The sequence below is a fragment of the Olea europaea genome, chromosome 7, assembly GCF_002742605.1.
Source record: "Olea europaea var. sylvestris chromosome 7, O_europaea_v1, whole genome shotgun sequence".
Lineage (NCBI taxonomy): Eukaryota > Viridiplantae > Streptophyta > Magnoliopsida > Lamiales > Oleaceae > Olea > Olea europaea.
In genome coordinates this window covers 13,636,627-13,656,245 of record NC_036243.1, presented here as the reverse complement: position 1 = coordinate 13,656,245, position 19,619 = coordinate 13,636,627, and the positions used below count along the sequence as shown (strand labels likewise).

At 34.9% G+C, this 19,619-nt stretch overlaps 1 protein-coding gene and 1 pseudogene across 1 annotated transcript; both read left to right on the top strand.

The window, feature by feature from the left end:
• The first annotated feature begins 2,490 nt into the window (after positions 1 to 2,490).
• Positions 2,491 to 4,189, top strand: LOC111397069 (40S ribosomal protein S6-like). Its single transcript, XM_023023777.1, has 4 exons — positions 2,491 to 2,638; positions 2,740 to 2,804; positions 3,853 to 3,910; positions 4,034 to 4,189. Exons 1-4 carry the CDS (start codon positions 2,633 to 2,635, stop codon positions 4,172 to 4,174), a joined length of 270 nt encoding a protein of 89 aa, XP_022879545.1. The 5' UTR covers positions 2,491 to 2,632; the 3' UTR covers positions 4,175 to 4,189.
• Positions 4,190 to 8,839: 4,650 nt separating this feature from the next.
• LOC111397068 overlaps positions 8,840 to 19,619 on the top strand; it is a 12,068-nt pseudogene continuing 1,288 nt past the window's right edge.

The window sequence follows — 19,619 nt, the reverse complement described above, 5'->3', positions numbered from 1 at the left end:
AAATTACATAAAACCATACTTTAACTATTCAACCTTCTAAAATCAGATTCAAAGTTTCATATTTCAATAATCAGAAATATTATTTTAATCAATATTTTATAAAATAAATATTTTACTAATATACTCAATTATATACACATTAATCTCCACCGGATTTCATTCTTATTCCCTTTCTTCTCTCCACACTCTCTCTCCTCCCAAAAGGCACCGACTTTGTCTTTCTTCTCTCCACTGTCTCTCTCTGAACTTTATTATTTTCTACCAGTACCGGCACCGCCACGGCTACTGGGAATCATCACAGCATCATCTGAGCGCCACTACTATGAAATCGTCGTCGATCTGCCGTGCCGCTGAAGGAGGAGCTCTGTCGAAAGAGGGCCTCTGGCGCTGTGAGATCGGACCGGAGCGTTGCTGGGCACGGTAGCAGCATGGGGACCGGATAGATTGTTGCAAGATTTCTATGTTTTTGGTGGTTTTAGGGAGGCTGGTGTGGTTGCAGTGGTGACGATGGTCGTTGGCACAGGTGGTGGAGGTGGCAGATCTATGATGTATTGGTGCTAATTTGTGTGACTTCTGTGTACGGGCGCCGATTGTGTGTGGTGGTTGTGGTTCATTGGAGTAGTGGTGATGGTGGCGGAGATGGCGAAGTGCGGGTGGTGGTTCGTCGAGGTAGTGGTGGTGCTTGTCGCCGTTGGTGCGCTGCTCTGATTTAGGGTATGGATATGATTTTTTCGGTGTTGGTCGGTGGTGGATGTGGCAGTGTGCGGTGGTTTATGGATGGTTTATGGTTCTAGTAAGTAGCAACAGACGGTGGATGTTTTGGTGACGACATTGGTGACAGTGGTGGTTCGTCGATGATGGTTGTGGAAGTGGTGGTCACAAATGTTAGTTACAGTTATTTGGTTGTCTTTGGTAGCGGCGGCGTGGTGGTTTTTGGCGGCAGCGGTGGTTGTTGGTTTTCAGAGTTTGGTGTGTGGTGGCGGTGTGGTTATTGTGACGGTGACTATGCGTTGATGTGGTGGTGGTTTTGCAGTCTGGTGGTGAGATGACGGTGGTGGTGGTCGGGGTGTGGTGGTCGGATGGGACGTGGGGTGTTTGTGACCAATAAATTGGTTAATTGGTGTCCAACAAATAATATGTGACTTTAAAAAATGTAATTGTAACCCATAATTTATTAAGTTGTGACTGTAAAATTAATTGTGACCAATAAATTTTGTTTTTGTGACTAATTAATGAATTGTGAGTTATGAAATTTTTGATTTGTGACCGATAAATGAGTTGTGATCAATAAAAAATTTATTTTTGTGACTGATCAATTAATTGTGACTTATGAAATTTTTGATTTGTGATCGACAAATGAGCTGTGACTAATAAAAATTTTGATTTTGTGATCGACTAACGAATTGTGACCTAAGAAATTTTTGGTCCGTGACCGACAAATAATTTGTGACCTATAGAATTTTCAATTTGTGACTTAGAATTAATTAATTTGATAAGTGAAGGTTTGGTGGTGGTCACAGATTATTTGATTAATTGTAATTATTAAATTGATTAACCCGTGATTAATAAACAATATGTGACCACCAAAAAGATAAATTGTGACAAAAAATAGTGTGTGACCTAAAATAATAATAATTCGTGACCTATAATAGTTGTGATCTGTGACTTGTAAATAACTTGTAACGTATAAATTTTTTATCCGCGACAAACAAATCGTGACTTACAAAATTTTTGAATTGTGACCATAAACAGAATTTGTAACCTTAAATTTTTTGATTTGTGATCGAAAAGCAAGTTGTGACCAATAATTTGATAAGTTGTGATTAAAAATTAATTTGTGACTAATTAATTTTTTTATTTGTGACCGATAAACAAACTGTGGCTTACAAATTTTTTGAATTGTAATCGTAAAATAATTTGTGACATGAATTTTTTTATTTGTGACCAAAAAATAATAAGTTATTAATTAAATTGTTAATTTGTGATCAAATTGTATAGATATGTGACTTAAATATATTTAATTTATAAAATAATTAATTAATTAATTTAATAATAAATAAATTTTAATAAAAATTTGATTTTTGAAATTTGAAATTTGTTATTTTCTTAATTTTGAAATATGTCATACTTAGGGGCTGTCTGGTAGAGATTATCCCAAAATTTTCATTATAATTCTGAATGTTATACAGGAAAAGGGGCCCCACTGCAGCAGCATTTTTTCACTGCCTTCGTACCATTCAATTAAATTATTTGATAAAAAGACGAGAGTGTCCCTCAATAAATGCATTAAATATGATTAAATGAGTGCATTTTTGACAATTGAAATAATGAAATGATGGCTGTCAGTACTTGTTGTCAATTATTACGGCTGAAGTTTGTGCAGCAGACCTTTACAACGATAAAATTTTCGATAATAATTTTGAGAGAATTTCTACCAGACAGCCCTTAATCTCTCACTTACCAAATTTTCCCTACTTTTAAACTTGAGACAAAAACCTAAACGGGCCGGCCGCCGCAACACTATATATACCGTCTAAAGCAACTATCAAAACCCTAGTTGCGAAAGAGAGGTTGAGTGCTTTTACAGTATTTTCTCTCACATCTTCGCGGCTACCTCCTTGTACCTTGCAAGATGAAGGTATTTCTCTGAACTGCACATACGCACGCAGTCATAAAATTCAATTTTTGCAGAATCTACGCTTCTGATGATTTCTGATATTTTTTCTGTTTTTGGTTTAGTTCAACATCGCAAATCCGACGACCGGGTGCCAGAAGAAGCTTGAGATTGACGATGACCAGAAACTGTATATTTTCCCTTTTTATTACTGCTGCCTCTCTTTTAAAGTTAAGCTTCAAGTAATTTCCTTATTTGTTTCATGGCGATTATTTTAGTACCAGGTTTTTCTTTTCTTCTGTTTTAACGTAATTTAATTTGAATTTTAATACTTTGAAGTGAAATTCCATTCTATTACATTTCAATGTTTTAGATATTGTTACTAACATTATGGTTTGACTGTGTATATAAAAATGTTAATATTGGAGGTTTGGTTTTATATTATTCTATTAGGTGAAACAGAGATATAGACAAATGCATTATTGAAGCATCTTTTAATAATGAATGATGTCAATCGAGATAATATAGTTTTAGTTCGAGTATGATGGGAAATTCTATAATTACAGGGGTTGCATCAAGTCTAAAGTAAACTGTACGTGCAGCTCATTACTAAACCTTTTGATTTAGATCCTTCTATCTTGTGTTTTTTCAACACATTCTTTTGTGTTATTGTTCATGTGAACTTTTCAGTTCATATTGTTTGTTTGAACCCATACAAATTGAAATACATAACATTTGTGGTGGTATTTGTAGTTTTGTTAGGCTGTACTTAGTTTCTTGGGTGGCTATAGACAACACTGCTTAGTACTCACAATGCTATTTAGGTCCTTTTTGGTACTCATTTTTGTAAGAATGAGAATGAAAAATATAGTCGTTACGGTGTTCATACAAGAGATAGAAAGTCAAATATGGTGATTTGATGTGATGGATAACAGTCATATTTTTCATTTTTGTGACCAAAGAATGGGAATCAAACGGGGGCTTAGTTTTCTGGATGGCCTATAGACTGAGTCTGAGATGTAACTCGTGAATGCTATTCCTTGCTAGGTTATATCAAGTTGCATTATCTGCTAAATTGATCGCTATTCCACATGTAAAAACATTTGGCCATTAATTACTCTGCCAAATAACAATTTAGTGAAATATTAGTCAGTTCTAGACTGTATATCACTAGCATATGCTATGTAGTAAGTGCACAGGACAGGTTTTAATCAGTCTTTTATTAATGCTATTTACAGCCGGGTGTTCTGGGACAAGAGGATCTCTCAAGAAGTAAGTGGAGATGCTTTGGGTGAGGTATGACTCCAGTAAACAAATGAAGTTTTACTTGTATTGTTCTAGACTTCTAGTGCTGCTTTAAAACCCAATGATTATGTTGACGATATTACGTTGACATGCATATAACCAAATTATGTGTAGGAGTTCAAGGGCTATGTGTTCAAGATTATGGGAGGGTGTGACAAACAAGGTTTCCCAATGAAGCAGGGAGTTTTGACTCCAGGTCGTGTTCGTCTTTTGCTGTCTCGAGGTATGCGGAACGAAGACTTAGGGTGTGAATGATTACATTTATTTTTCATGGAAAATATCAGTTTTCCATTCAAATTCCTACTTAGAGTGTTTGATTGCTATTTTTTTTTATGGAAAATATTTTCCAACTTTTGAAAATATGCCTAATTTTCCTTGTTTTTAAGGAAAACATTTTCCTTGGGTAGATATGATTTTTATTTTCCACAAAAGATGGAAAATATTTTCTTTTCTATGTGATATTTTCCATGCCAATCAAACACACTCTTAGTGTGCCCTCCTTGTTGGTTAATTTAATAGTTTTTTTTTTTTGGGATAATTGCAGTAGAGGCCCCAAGCCTTTTAAACATTGGCAGACCTTTCTGAATCCTTTAATTTGTTGCAACCGTCACTTCAAACCTTTTGAAATGTTGTGACGGGGGTTCTTTTGAACGGTTTTCATCCAAATATCTGTTAGTTGATTAAGAAATTTGATTTTGACAATATTTTTAATATTTTTAGAAGTGTAAAATAGTAACTTTCCTTTTACTACATTAAAATAAGTTAAACTAAATTAGAAAATAAAAACACACCTCTTTCCCCCCCCCCCCTTCCCCACCCCCACCCCCAAAATCTGTTTGCTGCTTTCACAGATTCTGAGATTTTGTTTCATTGACGTTGTCCGTATGGTTGTGTTATTGGGTGGCGTTATTGAAGTGGTAGTTAGTTAATATGCCTGGCTTTATTCGATTGCTGTTAATCATCTTATTGCCCCAGCCGTTAACCATTTGCCTTCCATACATATATTGCTAGTGTTGAAAATATTTGTCATCCTCACCCTCCTATTTAAGTTTGGAATTAGTCACTCGAGTTTCTTTTCTTCGAGTTAAAAATTGAATGTGGCATGTGAAAATGTTGATGGGAGTTTGAGAAATTGTTGTTTGTTTATTAATTTGAATGTTTTCCTGTTAAAAGGGGTGACTTTTCTAAAATGACTGGCCTGCAGCCGGCAAGCTATGCTATGTAAACTCTTGAGTGATAAACTTGCATGTGGAACACTGATAGTGCTCTTTTTGGTAATATAACATTGAACCCGTAATGAGCGATCTTGCTATTTTATATGTCCCGTGACTTGAGCTATCTGTTTTCTATCGACTTTGGAGCCTTTCAGTTAACTGAATTTTGAGAGGCACTGCTATTAGGAACAACAACGTATTACTATAGGCCCATTCCTGGCTTCTCGTACTATTGTAAACCAATACACTGGGCTGATGATTTTGCAATATTAAGGCAAATAAAATTTGAAATTCTTTGAACTCAATCTGTATGTAACTCATCTATTAGTTGTGTTATGGAGTTAGGGAGTTGTACTCGATATAATTGTTACCCTTCAGGCGATTGCAAGTGGAACAACGTGGAGAGAATTACTCTGCACACGGTGTATATGGTCAAATAAGAAAAGTGTTATTCTTGGGGTACATAGGAGGCACGTAAGGGTGTCCATTTTGGACACCTGGTGGGGCCCACTATTGGAGGGCTTCATTAGAAAATTGGTTGTCATGAAAGTTGATTCTTGAAAAAGGGGTGTGGATTGTAAAAACTATATTGCGTCTCTCAAGATGTTAAATTGAAGCTTGATGGTGGACTTGCATATTCTTTTGGATGCTCTCTTTCAAGCAAAATAAATGGTAAAGGATTTTTTTGCATGTATATCAAGATTTACATAATGGATTTAAACTTGACACTTTACCATTTGTTAGTGCAAGGTACAATCAATTTTTTTTCATTCGATTTTTTCTTTCACATGATATTATGCCATTCATTATGTATGCTTTTATTTTTTTTTTTTTTTATGTACAAGTAGCAAAATTTCCCTAAAAAAATGTAACCGTAACACCATCAACAACCATTTCAATGTTGCCATTCAATAACGCATGTGGGCAAGTAGTCAATGTAATGATTCGCCAAATAAGGTGAGTTCACAAAAAATCCGAAGAAATCGCAAAGTTATACATTCTATAGAATATTAGGTTGAATTCTAAATCTGTTCGGAAAAAAACCCTAAGAATTCGCAGAGACAGTGGGAAGATGCACCCCTATTGTTAGAAGAGATGAGGAAAAGAAAGCGCCACCCATTCATGTAAAGTCGCTCCATATATTATAATTATTTTCTTTTTGCTAAAGCAAACTACGAAAATGTAAATATAAAGTATCAATATAATATGTTTCCCAGTATCACCTTCCTATTTTTATTAGGAACAAAAATCTTTTATCAGTTATAGATCAATGATTTCCATTAGTTTGATCTTTACACATGACAAGTTATTTCTTATTCACGATTGATAAGGAACTAAAATAAGCTTCCACTCCTCGTTTTACCACCTCCCACAACCCCCTTAAGCTTTCGAAACTCGATTACCTGACGATCAATAGAAGAAAATGTGCATGTTGAACTCGTCAATTCCGCACCTTAGGCACACCAAAGCAATTGGGATTTTCCTTTTAGCCAGACTGGGAAGTGTTGGCATTGAAATTTGAAGAGAGATGCAGCCATGGATCTCCAAAGATATTAAGTGTCTGTTTGACAATCATTAATTTCTTTTATGATTTGCTACATGATCATTTCCGACCTCAAATTCATACAATAAAATATTTTATATGTATACTAAAAATGTTTCCTTACTTTGTAGAATAATGACAGGGGTTGTAATTCCAGTGGAGCTAAATAACATTACTTGATCATACATTCTCCTAAAATTCACCATTTAAAACTCTTTTTTTTTTTTTTTAAACAATAATGATTGTCAAAAAGGCTCTAATATGTCCCAATGCCAACTCTCCAACTAGTTCCATCCCCAATCCCACAAGATGTTATTCAATAAGGAGGAGGAACCGGGCAAATCAGAGGTGGCTAAAAAGCAATGTCTCGTCAATATTTATTTTTTAAATCACAAGCTGCAATGCAACGTAGTTTCCGATTAACAAGTAATCTCCAACTCCCCGAGCTCGTTTTCCCCCCTTGGGCCTGCACATTTTCCACAACATTATCGAACCCACTGGAACCGGGCGCCAAATGATAGATTTCAAGTCTTAGTGGCAGTTTGAACATACTCGTAACACAAGTGGGCAATGACCCGAGGAAACCTGCTGAAAACAGCCATCTCTTCCATCCCATGACTTTATTCCATAATTTATCTTCGATCCCAGCAAACGACCTTCTTTTGTTTCCGCTTATCACTCAAGGGAACTCCAAATATTTGTCATTTACCAATCCCATGTAATCTTGTAGGATGGCTCCATTTTGAATGGAGTAATGTCCAAGTTAATTTGAGTGCTCACTGAACTTTACTTATATTTACTATTTGCTCATTAAAATATTCATTAGTTTACTCAAGGAAGCATAATGAGCTCGATACAATTTATTTACTAACTTGGCAATTGGATTTAGACCATAAAATCGTGCCAATTTTATTATAAATCAATCCTAAGAGGATCTCCAATGATGATGTAAAGTAGAGATTTAGATCTTCAAACTGACCGAAAATCTATCAAATGAAGAGATGCAAATTATATTTTCCGACAGCAAATATAACAAAAGATATATATATATATATTCACAAGAGGCAAAAAGTAATTTACATCTTTCCCTTGAAGCACAATTTGGGGTTAGATTTATCGGGATGTAAATTAAGATACAAAAGTAATTTAGAGTATGTTAATGTATACCCAATTTGTTACGTCCCTATTTGAACCACCTCGAAATGTCCACCACCACACACTCTGATCTGCAAGACACCTACCTGAAGTGGTTCCGAAGTGATCTCCCCAATGTCAGCGACCTGCTATCACACTGCGAGACATAGGTGATCCTGCTGAACTGACCGAAGTGCCCTCGCCCCTGAGACCGAGGCGAAGTGCACTCCGGAAACCTCTGTTAGAAGATTCGTCGCCAATTTCAGAAGGAGATCTCTGCCAAGATCCTTTCTGCCCCTAAGGTTTAAATTGATTTGACGTCTCCATGAGTCTAGTTGATGTGACTTATCAACTTTATGTCAACTCAACTCGGGAGAAGAAATTACCGACCCACTCTACAGACGCGGCTGATTGACACATATGAGCAGACACCTCATACCGTCAGATGTATACACGTGCCCCACATCCAACGATTTATCCTACCTATAAATACCCAAGGGTTAACAAGAGGCAAAGGTAATGAAACTTTTATGACATAGCACTCCATAGCAAGTATATATATTCTCTCCTCGCCTTTATTATTTTGCACAACCCCTGGGCACTGTTCCGACCACCTGAACCTGACTTGACCGTCGGAGTGTATACGATCGTCACCACCCCTGCTGGTCCCGACTGTGTGCATCTGACCGTGCGTTGATTGTGCGCACGGAGAAATACGTGGAGTAGCTCTCGATTGGCCACGTGGAAAGTCCAATTTTCGAGGTCAATATAATTAACAATTTTACACCACTATTAGAGATGTTCAAACCATCTATTATTTTATAGAATTTATTTACCTAATTTTGTCGAAGTTCTCGTTTCATTTTATAAATTGAGCTCTAATCATTTGAATCGTCAACCATCAATTTTGTTGTGAATCAGCCCTCGAAAATCTATTAACTTTTTATTGTATTAACTTATTGTTAAAATTTCTATTTCTATTTTTCATTCATTTTAAATAATATTAAAATCCGAACCACCCATCCGGTTCACAAACCATTCACCTATCCGACCCAAAAATGCACTGGTTATACAAACGAGTGACACAACCGAACCGATTTTCTGCAAGAGTTACGAGTAGAGAGAGATGGAGGAAGATGAGCATGTGTTGTACGGGGGAGAAATACCTGATGAAGGCGAAGATGTCGACCCTCACAATGCTGATGTCGAGATGACCACCGCTGATGACGACGCCGTCAAGGTACTATCTGTTTTGTGTGTGTGCCCGCCCTCTCGAGCTTTTTAATCATTTGCGTCTGAATGGATTTGGGAATTTGTAGCAATTATATGAGTATATCTGTTTGTGTTGGTGGGGTACTTATTGAATCTGATTAATTGTGTCCATGTTCCTAGTGGATGTGGGAATTTGTAGGAACTAGATGAGTGTATGTATGTGTGTGTGTGTGGGTGTTTGCCTTTGAACTTTATTAATAGGTCATGAGTGAATGTTGGAAATTGTAGGAACTGTATGAGATGAAGAAGCGATTGAAGGAAATGGAAGAGGAAGCTGCAGCTCTTCGCGAAATGCAGGCGAAAGTTGAAAAGGAGATGCTTTATACACTTGCAAATACATTTTTCTTTTTTCTTAATTTAGAAATAAATCAACTGCAAGCGTGTATGACTTTGTCAATATGGATGTTGGATCTCTTTATCTGTTTTACTCGACCACAATATATATGCACAAACCTGTTTTTCCTGTAAATGAAGGCGTATATAAAATCTGTTATTATTATTTCTGTAAGCCCTTGAGATGCTATTGTTGTTAAATAAGTGTATCAAAATAACATGTAGTTGGAACCTGGAAGTCAAATACTCGCTTATCTCATGATCTATTCTGAGGAAATTGAAAAAAATCGGGTTCTCTTGCTCGAGTTTTGGTTCAGAACTTTTTATCCATAAAATAGTAACTAGATGTGCATACTATTCATACTTGAACCGTCTATTTTGGCCACTTCGAATGATTGTGAGATTTGTTCTTAGCATAACAAAGCTGGTAGCTTGAAAACTCATCATTTAAAATTTAGGGAGATGTATGGCTGGCATAACAAAGCTGATCAATTCCCACCTACAAAGTTTAAAGAAAAAAATAACTTTTTAAGCACTGTACATTTACCAACTTTCTTATCATTTCTCACGTGGAAAGCTTTCATATAATTTTCTTATCAAAAGCCATTCAAAAGTGAAACCGGAAATGCTGGTCTCTCCCTCTATGACTGTACATGCGTGTATGTGTATGTATCAGGGAGAGATGGGAGGCTATTGAAAGGAACTCACAACAAAGCAGCCATAAAAGGACGTAATATAGGATAAGTAGCAATGCATGGCTACAATTAACAGTCGTGGACAACATAAGAATTAGAAATCAGGTACTTCAAAAGTTGAATTCTTTTATGGGAAAAGTTAAAAGGAAAAGATAGGGTATAAGGGCAATTATTTTATGTAGGCTGTAAATGATTTAGTCGCTCTTTTTGATATCTTTGTTCATTCTCCTTCACAATTTGTTGATTCTAAATTTTATTTATTTTGATCTTTTGCAGATCCTTCTGGTGCTGCTGCTTCACAGGCAAACAAGGAGGAGGTTGATTCACGATCCATTTATGTTGGCAATGTAAGGATCAAGGGTTACATGCTCTGATAAAGACTCTTTGTCACACCCCCTTTCATATATAACTATCTATTAACCTGTGTGGAAATGAAATTGATGACTCAACCTAGGCATGGAATTTCACACATTTTTTTTTTACCTGATAAAATGACATAAGTTATATCTCTAAACCAAAATTATATCACCATAATCAAACATATATATTCTGAGGTTATAAACATGTCTACATGCCATGTCAAAAGATATACAACACAGGATCCCCAACATACAACAAAATAGGCCATAAGCGCAAAATAGCAGCCTACAAAATAACCCTACAGGTCGTCATTCATGTACATCGAATTCTGGAATCCCATAAGAGCTCCACAGCTAGCCGTGTTCTCTATGTAGTTCCAGGCTCACCTACAATGCAAGAACTACATAAACTAATGCTTAGTAAGCAAAAATCATGCATGTCATGAACATGAATGATAACGATATATGCTACTATGCCATTTACTTTAAACATTACGATAAGGAAGCATTATATTCCAATATTCATCAAAGTTGAATCGAAATCTTTTCATTTAAAACATTTCATTTCATTTCATTGGGCCCTTGACCCACCTACTATGCACCCGATAGAGCTCTGCATAATATCAATATTAATAATCAAATGGCCAATATGATTCATGCATTTTCATGCTAATTACATTGTCATTTGCATCGATTTCCTAATTGCTTTCTCTTAAAACGGCGTATTCGATCATCGAGGCTTTAAAATCTTTACATGGTGATAACCTTCGACTCCTCGACCTAGGTGGTGAATTTTATATTGAGCTATGATAGAAAATTAGGTTAACTAAATGTTGAAAATTGGTTTGGTAAGCAATGAAAAATCGAGAAGGTCAGAAATTAGTATCGACAAAGGTTCAAGCTTTCATTCGATTGATCGAGGTCACCTTAAACCCTAGTTCGTAATTGAAATATTTTGAACATGAGGCATGAAGTGACATGATCACAACGCAATAATATATGTCTCATATGACGTTATAAATATTGAGGTGTGAATTGTTGATATCGGTTGACAATCGGGTAAGAAATTAAATGAATGGTTGAGGAATTAACTCTGCAAAATACATTGGGATCTTAAGAAAAGTGAAATAGATTGTAAACACATCAAAATATGCCAATGACAATTGATTTATACCTACAAAGATAGATGTAAAATCAGATTTTGCTATAAGGAACACTTTGATACGTAGCACACGTCATGCCTATTTATTTGTCTTTGTAATGGTCAATTCATTCACTCTTAAGCATTATTCACGTCTATCACTCCTTTAAGACTTCTTATATTTGGTATATTATCCCTAAATTTCATAAAAACCCTAAAGGATAAGTAGGAAATCAGAATTTAATCAAAGGAAACAACACTTACTTAACATGTGACGACTTGTCATTTTAATCTCTAATTCCTTCAACCTTAAGCCTCCAACATGTTTTATAAGTCCTTGTCACTTTACACAAGATAGATATAACTCTTCTAAGTCACATATGACTCCATATGGTGCAAGGGAGAGGTCAAATATTGTAGCAAGAAGCCACCTCCTACTTAGACAGCTCATGCTAGGAGATTTATCAATTTAATATATAATTGTTCAACCTTAAGGCATCCATCACGTCTTCTAAATCCTTAGAACTTTATATGGGATAGACATGCATCTCCTAAGTCACAAATGACTCCATATAAGATAGGAGAAATGTCAGATTTGGCTGCAATGAGCCACATCCTGCTTAGACACCTCATGCTTGGTGAATACTTATCTTGTAATCACAAATTCCTTCACCTGTAAGTATCACTCACAACCCCAATCCTAAAAACTCCTTAAATAGCTCCTAAATAAGAGATATGACTCTGCAAAGATAACCCCAAGTGACCCCAAGTCTTCGTGAAAGCAAAGGAAGCAAAAAGGGATAAGAAAACAAGAAGCTGAAAATTCTGGACAGCTTTGTTACTTCACAGTTTTGAGATTTGTATTCATTATTTTTTAAGGGGTTTATGATTTCTTGAACATCTGAACTTGCTTGTGATTAGGTTGGAGTGTTGTTAATGATTTTATGATGCCTAAATAGGGGTAATTAATTACAAGAACTTGAGGGAAAACAACCTGGGCAGAGATGTAGGTTGCTGGATTTGAGTAGTTTATACCTTGATTTTGGGATGATACTTAGTGTGTAACTTATATCTATTAATATGAACATTTTTATATATAAGTATGAAGTGTAGAAATGATTTTTAATGGCCTAGAATTTTATTGGTATCATACTAATAAAATGGAAATTGAAAACAGTCAAAGGGAAAAACTGTTTGATTTTGTGTAGTGGAAAATTGACTGTTTTTGAAGCTCAAAACACTTTATTTGCCACAACCTTATGACCTGATTATCTTCTCATACATGTTATAGGTGTGTGGTAAAAGTTTGGGAGCCGTTAAATGTAGGTAAGGGCATGAAAAAGAAGTCGAAAAATGAGTGGACGGTGATGGAAACCTAGAAAACAGATTCTGTCCATTTGGATATTTAATGTGATTTCAACATTTATATATCCATTAATAAACTCTTGGGCCTAGAAAATAGATTCTAAGAAGTACTAAGTTAATGACAACAATTGGATGATGTTGACGTCCATAATTGGACTCGAAAAATAGTGAGACTTACGAGATTAGTTTGTAATGCCATCGGTAACTTGCAATAATGATTTTGTGACTGCCCGAATCTTTGATTATTCGAGAGTCACTAAATAAAATTTAATTCTTTCATAAGAACTAAAGTAAGAACATGAAATAATTTTTATTTTTTCTTCAATGAGTAAATAAATTTTGGTTTTATCATGTAGCTGCGAAAAATGAAGGAAAGAAAATAATTCTAACATAACAATTAAATTTGAAATTCAAAGTTGTGTTTTAAACACAATTTATTAATCCTAGCCTCATTGCCATCTCCATGTTAACTGCCTCGAACCATCAATTGCATGAAATGGGGAATTATCATAGGGTGAGATTTATAAAATCTCAATAAATACGTCATGAATTATTATTGTGTATAACTTAAAAGAGCATAATAATCATAATCAGCATAATGGAGACATAATAATTTACCGAACATAGGTGGTAAGAATTCTTATGTGTAGCGCTGCTAACTCCGGTTTCCTTAACATAATCATAATCATATCATGGAATATGGGACCCATAATAATTTTCTTGAAATTCATAACATAACAATAATTCAACATAGGCAGCGTATTTACAGTGAAATTTGAATGAAAGAATAATAGAAACTTGATCCCTATACAATTTCCACCTCGGCTTCTGAATGTGTATGTGTATACTATTTGGACTAAAAAAATATACTAGTAAGTGGTAGCATGTGAATGTGAATGAGGGGTTTAAATAGGAGAAAATTAGACATGCATCTTTAAGGAAAATTTCATAATGGTGAAATTTGTCCCATGAAATTTATAAAATGAGCAAGAGTCTCTTCATCATTCCTACATTTATGCATTCACACTACACATTACCTTTTGTTTGGTCAATCAAGCATAAATCATGAATTTTACCTTATGTTTGGTCAATCAATCAAGCACAAATCAAGAATTTTACCTTATGTTTGGCCAATCAAGCATAAATCAAGGATTTTACCTTATGTTTGACCAATCAATCAAGCATAATCAAGAATTTTCTATGTAATTGTTTGACAAAGAATTTTATAAAAAACATGTGGGATTTAGCACTTATGGTAAGTTTGCTACAAGGTCTTAGAAGGTGGATTAACCCCCAAATGAGCCCCTAAATTTTAAATTTTGATAATTAGACCCGAAAATTCAGATGCGGGTATTATTATTTTGTCTAAATTGTTTTGGCATGAATGGACGTATTTGGGGATTATGTGTGTTAAGGTTATTAAATGGAGGATTGTCTTTAATATTAGATGATAATACATGTGATTTTTTGACGTTGAGTGAAAAAGGAAACTGATATACACTCCGTAGGAGTTTGCACACACAAAGGCGAAAGGTAAGTAAAAATCCATTTGCAACTACGATGCAAGAACCTAGTATTTGTGATATGGTAATGTTGGAATATTTACATAACTTTGATAAGAGGCTTATAACACATCATATGATGATTATGATCGTTGAGTATGAGGTTGCGGAATCTATTGACAGCGATCTTCATTAAATATGTCATTCATGAGTATTTTCATATGCATGCACGACATGTGATCATGGTTGAAAATTCTGTATGTGAAACATGATTTCTTTTTCACCTGATAAAACGACAAAAGCTATGTCTCTAAACCAAAATCATGTTGCCATAATCAAACATATATATTATGAGATTATAAACAAGTTTACATGCCATGTCAAAAGATATACAACACATGATCCCCAATATACAACACAATAGGCCATAAACTCAAAATAGCATGCCACAACATAACCCTACAGGTCGTAATCCATGTACATAGAAGTCTGGAATCCCGTAAGAGCTTCACAGCTAGCCGTGCTCTCTATGTAGTTCCAGACTAACCTACAATGCAAGAACTACATAAACTAATGCTTAGTAAGCAAAAATCATGCATGTCATAAATATGAATAATAACGATATACGCCATTTACTTTAAACATCACGATTAAGAAGCATCATATTCTAATATGTATCAAAGTCGATTCGAAATCATTTCATTGGGTCCTTGACCCACCTACTATGCACCGGATAGAGCTCTGCATAATATCAATAATCAAATGACTAATACGAAATCGCTCATCCCCTGTCTACCTTTGCAATCACCCAGGAAGTATCACCCACAATGTCAAACATATCACATAAGCATGCCTCGGCGCCCTAGTAGTGGTCAATAAAACATTTATAAAGAAAACTCACTTTGAAATCATGTTTCGTATGCAGAATTTTCAATATGAAAATGCTCATGAATGACGTATTTAATGAAAATCGATGTCAATAGGTTTCGCAACCTCATACTCAACGATCATAACTATCATATGATGTGCTATAAGTCTCTTATCAAAGTTATGTAAATATTTCAACATTATCATATCACAAATACTAGGTTCTTACATCGTAGTTGGAAATGGATTTTTACTTACCTTTTGCTTTTATGTGTGCAAGCTTCTACGGAGTGTATATCAATTTCTTTTTTCGCTCAACGTCGAAAAATCACACGTATTACTATCTAATATTAAAGACAATCTTCCATTTAATAACCTTAACACTCACAATCTCAAAATATATCCATTCACGCCAAAACAATTTAGATGAAATCATTATTTCAAGTTATCGATGGCATTACAAACTAGTCCAATAAGTCTCACTAGCTCTCGAGTCCAATTGTGAACGTCAACGTCATCTAATTGTTGTCATTAACATAGTACTCTTTAGAATCTATTTTCTAGGCTCAAGGGATCATTAATGGACATATAAATGTTGAAATCACATTATATACCCAAATGGACAGAATCTATTTTCAGATTTCTATTACCGTCCAATTATTTTTCTAATCATTTTTCACTTCCTTAACTATATCCAACGACTCCCAAATTTTTACCACACTTTTATAACATGTATGTGAGGTAATCATGATCTAAAGTTGTAACAAATGACGTGTTTTCAGCCTCAAAAACCTTCCCTTTTTCACCACACCAAATCAGACAGTTTTCTTTTCTTGTGACTGTTTTCGATTTCCATTTTGCTAGCATGTCACCAATCAGATTCCTGGTTATTAGAAGACCATTTCTATTCTTATAACTCTCATATAATTACATTCATTTACATAGATACAAGTTATATCTTAAGTATTATCTAAAATTAAAGTTTAAACCATTCAAATCTAGCAAATCCTCTTCTCTGTCCAAATTACTTTCTTTCAAATTCTTGTAATTAATTACCCCTATTTAGGCATCATAAAATCATTAACAACACTCCAACCTAATCACAAGCAAGTTCAGATGTTCAAGAAATCATAAAAACCCCTTAAGAAATAATGGATATAAACCTCTAAACTGTGAACTAACAAAGTTGTTCAGAATTTCTAGCTTCTTGTTTTATTATCCCTTTTTGCTTCCTTTGCTTTCACGTTCACTTGGTTTCACTTGGGGTTATCTTTGTAGAGTCATATCTCTTATTTAGGAGCTATTTAAGGAGTTTTAAGGATTGGGTCGTGAGTGATACTTAAAGGTTAAGGAATTTGTGATTACAAGACAAGTATTCCTCAAGCATGAGGTGTCCAAATTGGATGTGGCTCCTTGCAGCCAAATCTGACTTTTCTCCTATCTTATATGGAGTCATTTGTGACTTAGGAGATGCATGACTATCCCATATAAAGTTCTAATGATTTAGAAGATGTGTTGGATGCCTTAAGGTTGAAGCAATTATATATTAAAGTGATAAGTCTCCTAGCATGAGCTGTCTAAGTAGGAGGTGGCTTCTTGCTGCAATATTTGACCTTTCTACCATTGTATTTGGATTTCTTTGTGCCTTATAAGATATCTATATCCATCTTACACGAGATCATGCCTTAAGGTTAAAGAAATTGAGTGTTAAAATGACAAATATTCTAAGCATGAGGTGTCCAAGCATGAGGTGTTCACTTGTAGTAAAAATCTGATTTTATATCTATCTTTGCAGGTACAAATCAAGTATCCTTGGCTCATTTTGACGTGTTTACAATCTATTTCACTTGTGATAAGATCCCAAAATATATTATAGGGCTAATTCTTCAACCGTTCATTTAATTTCTTACCCGATTGTCAACCGATATCAACAATTTGCACCTTAATATTTATAACGTCATATGAGACATATATTATTGCGTTGTGATAATGTCATTTCACGCCTCATGTCTCAAATATGTCAATTACCTATCTAGGATTTAAGGTGACCTCGATCAACCGAATGGAACCTTGAACCTTTGTCGATACTAATTTCCGACCTCCTCCTCGTCCTCCTCATCGAATGTCCTACTTGCAATTTTTTTTGGGCCTGCATTTGGAATTGCTAGTCTGTGTCCTCTTGTTATTTCAGTATTAATGCATCCTAAATTCTTGTAAACTGTATGCTAATTTATTTCTCACCATTTTGTTACATATCCAGCATTTTGCTCAAATTATATTTTTTGTTGGATTTCAATGCTTTTCAGGAGTCATGTGTTTGACTTGTCTGGCTATTACCGCAGGGTTATTTTATACCTGAATAGCACTGGAATTAACCCTGTGTTGTTGGTGAAAGGAGTTCTTTTGCCTTTAAGTCGGCTGGCTTTTTAGCTAGGATATTCATACCTGCGTGGTTGTAAAGAGTGGAAAAAATAATGGAATGGGGAAAAAAAAGAAGGAAAAAGGAACAGACAAAAATAATAAGAGGAAAAATATTGTCAAGTCCCCATGTAAAAAAATATAAAAGAAAGCTGTATTCTGAGAGAAGGAAAAAGAAAAAATCCAAAAAAAAAAAAAAAAAAAAAAAAAAAAAAAAAGCCAAAAAGCAAAATAATTAGAAAAGTAAAATGAAAAAAAAAAAAAAGGCGAATTCTAAATGGGGACGCCGAGTGATTGAAAAAGGTTTGAAAATCTCTACCCGGGCAGAGATAGTTTCTGCATTTCTTAACACCAAATGTTTTGTTAGTGGTTGAAACTATGTAGTTATGATATGATGTAAAATTCCACATAATGCACAAGAGTACAAATCCATGCGCATTTGAAGAGGCTAATCATTGCCATGCGGTCCATGCCTATCCTGTCCAAGGGCCATTCCTGATGGTGGGCGGTTGATGTCAATGCCTTAGATTGATTTGTTATTGAACCTTATGTGGTGAGGTGTCGTTACTTCAATGCAGCCTTATTTTATTTGTTCCTTTTGTGTTCAGATCAGTGTCAAAATAACCATTTAAGAAATGCTCTTCAACCCTTTATTATAATTTTTTGTGGTTTCATCGTTCTGAATCCTTTTGTAAAAATGGTGTGGTTCTGTCCGGATCTGTTTATGAAATATATCTATTTTTAAAGAAATATAAATTTCTTTCTCGCTTGTATTAAGGAATTTTCACTAATGAATGGCATTGAGACTTGAAGTTAGAACTTTTGCTGCTATGATATAGTTTCAAATCACCTTATATAAAGCTGAAGCAGTAGAGAGGGGAGAAATTTATTTACATTATATCTTAAATAGTATGCAATAATATTTCTCTTCGTAGATAAAAATTTAAACCAAATCAGTATCCATTAGATTATATGATAACTTGGAAACCTTGATATGAATAATTTTGATATGACGAATGTGAAAAGCGACACGTGAATTTCAAATACTGTTGTATTTAGTTTTGCTAGAATAATTTTAAATAGGCATGAGACTATTATTAAGAGGTTTTCTAGAATAAAATTAATCCTGGGCAGGAGGTCAACGTCCCTCTTATTGGGATTGTATCTAAGGAAGAGGAAATTATTATCGTAACTGTGGAAGTTTTCCTTGAATGTCTTGAGATGATAGATTTGCAACTAAACAGTATCTCTTAACTAAACAGTATCTCTTACTCTTCATTTACATACTGCAAATGTAGCACGCTAGGATAAGCCCATATCTATGGGGCATTAGAATTTAAGTAAACGCAAAACGCCTAGTTCTGAATTGACATACTGGGATGAAATAAGAGGTCCGTGTTAATGTGGAAGAAAGAGAAAAATGAAGCCTGTCGGAGGAGTTATTTCTGTTGGCCAATAAAGTACCTCTAATGGTGGTTAGAAAAACTGCATAACGATGTGTCATTTCTTCTTTGTTCTTGCTTTATCACGTGCATTGCACATATGCACTACTAGTGTCTTCTGATGCTGATTGGATCAAATAGTATGAGATAAATGTGTAAAATCAGTTTCTTGGAAATAGATCTTTCATTTAGTTTGCGATTCATTGATTTCAGGTTGATTATGCATGTACCCCAGAGGAAGTTCAACAGCATTTCCAGTCATGCGGAACAGTGAATCGTGCGACTATTTTGACTGATAAGTTTGGGCAGCCCAAGGGATTTGCATATGTGGAATTCTTGAGCAGGAAGCTGTTCAAGAGGCTCTCCAGATGAACGAATCTGAACTGCATGGACGTCAATTGAAGGTTAATGTGCG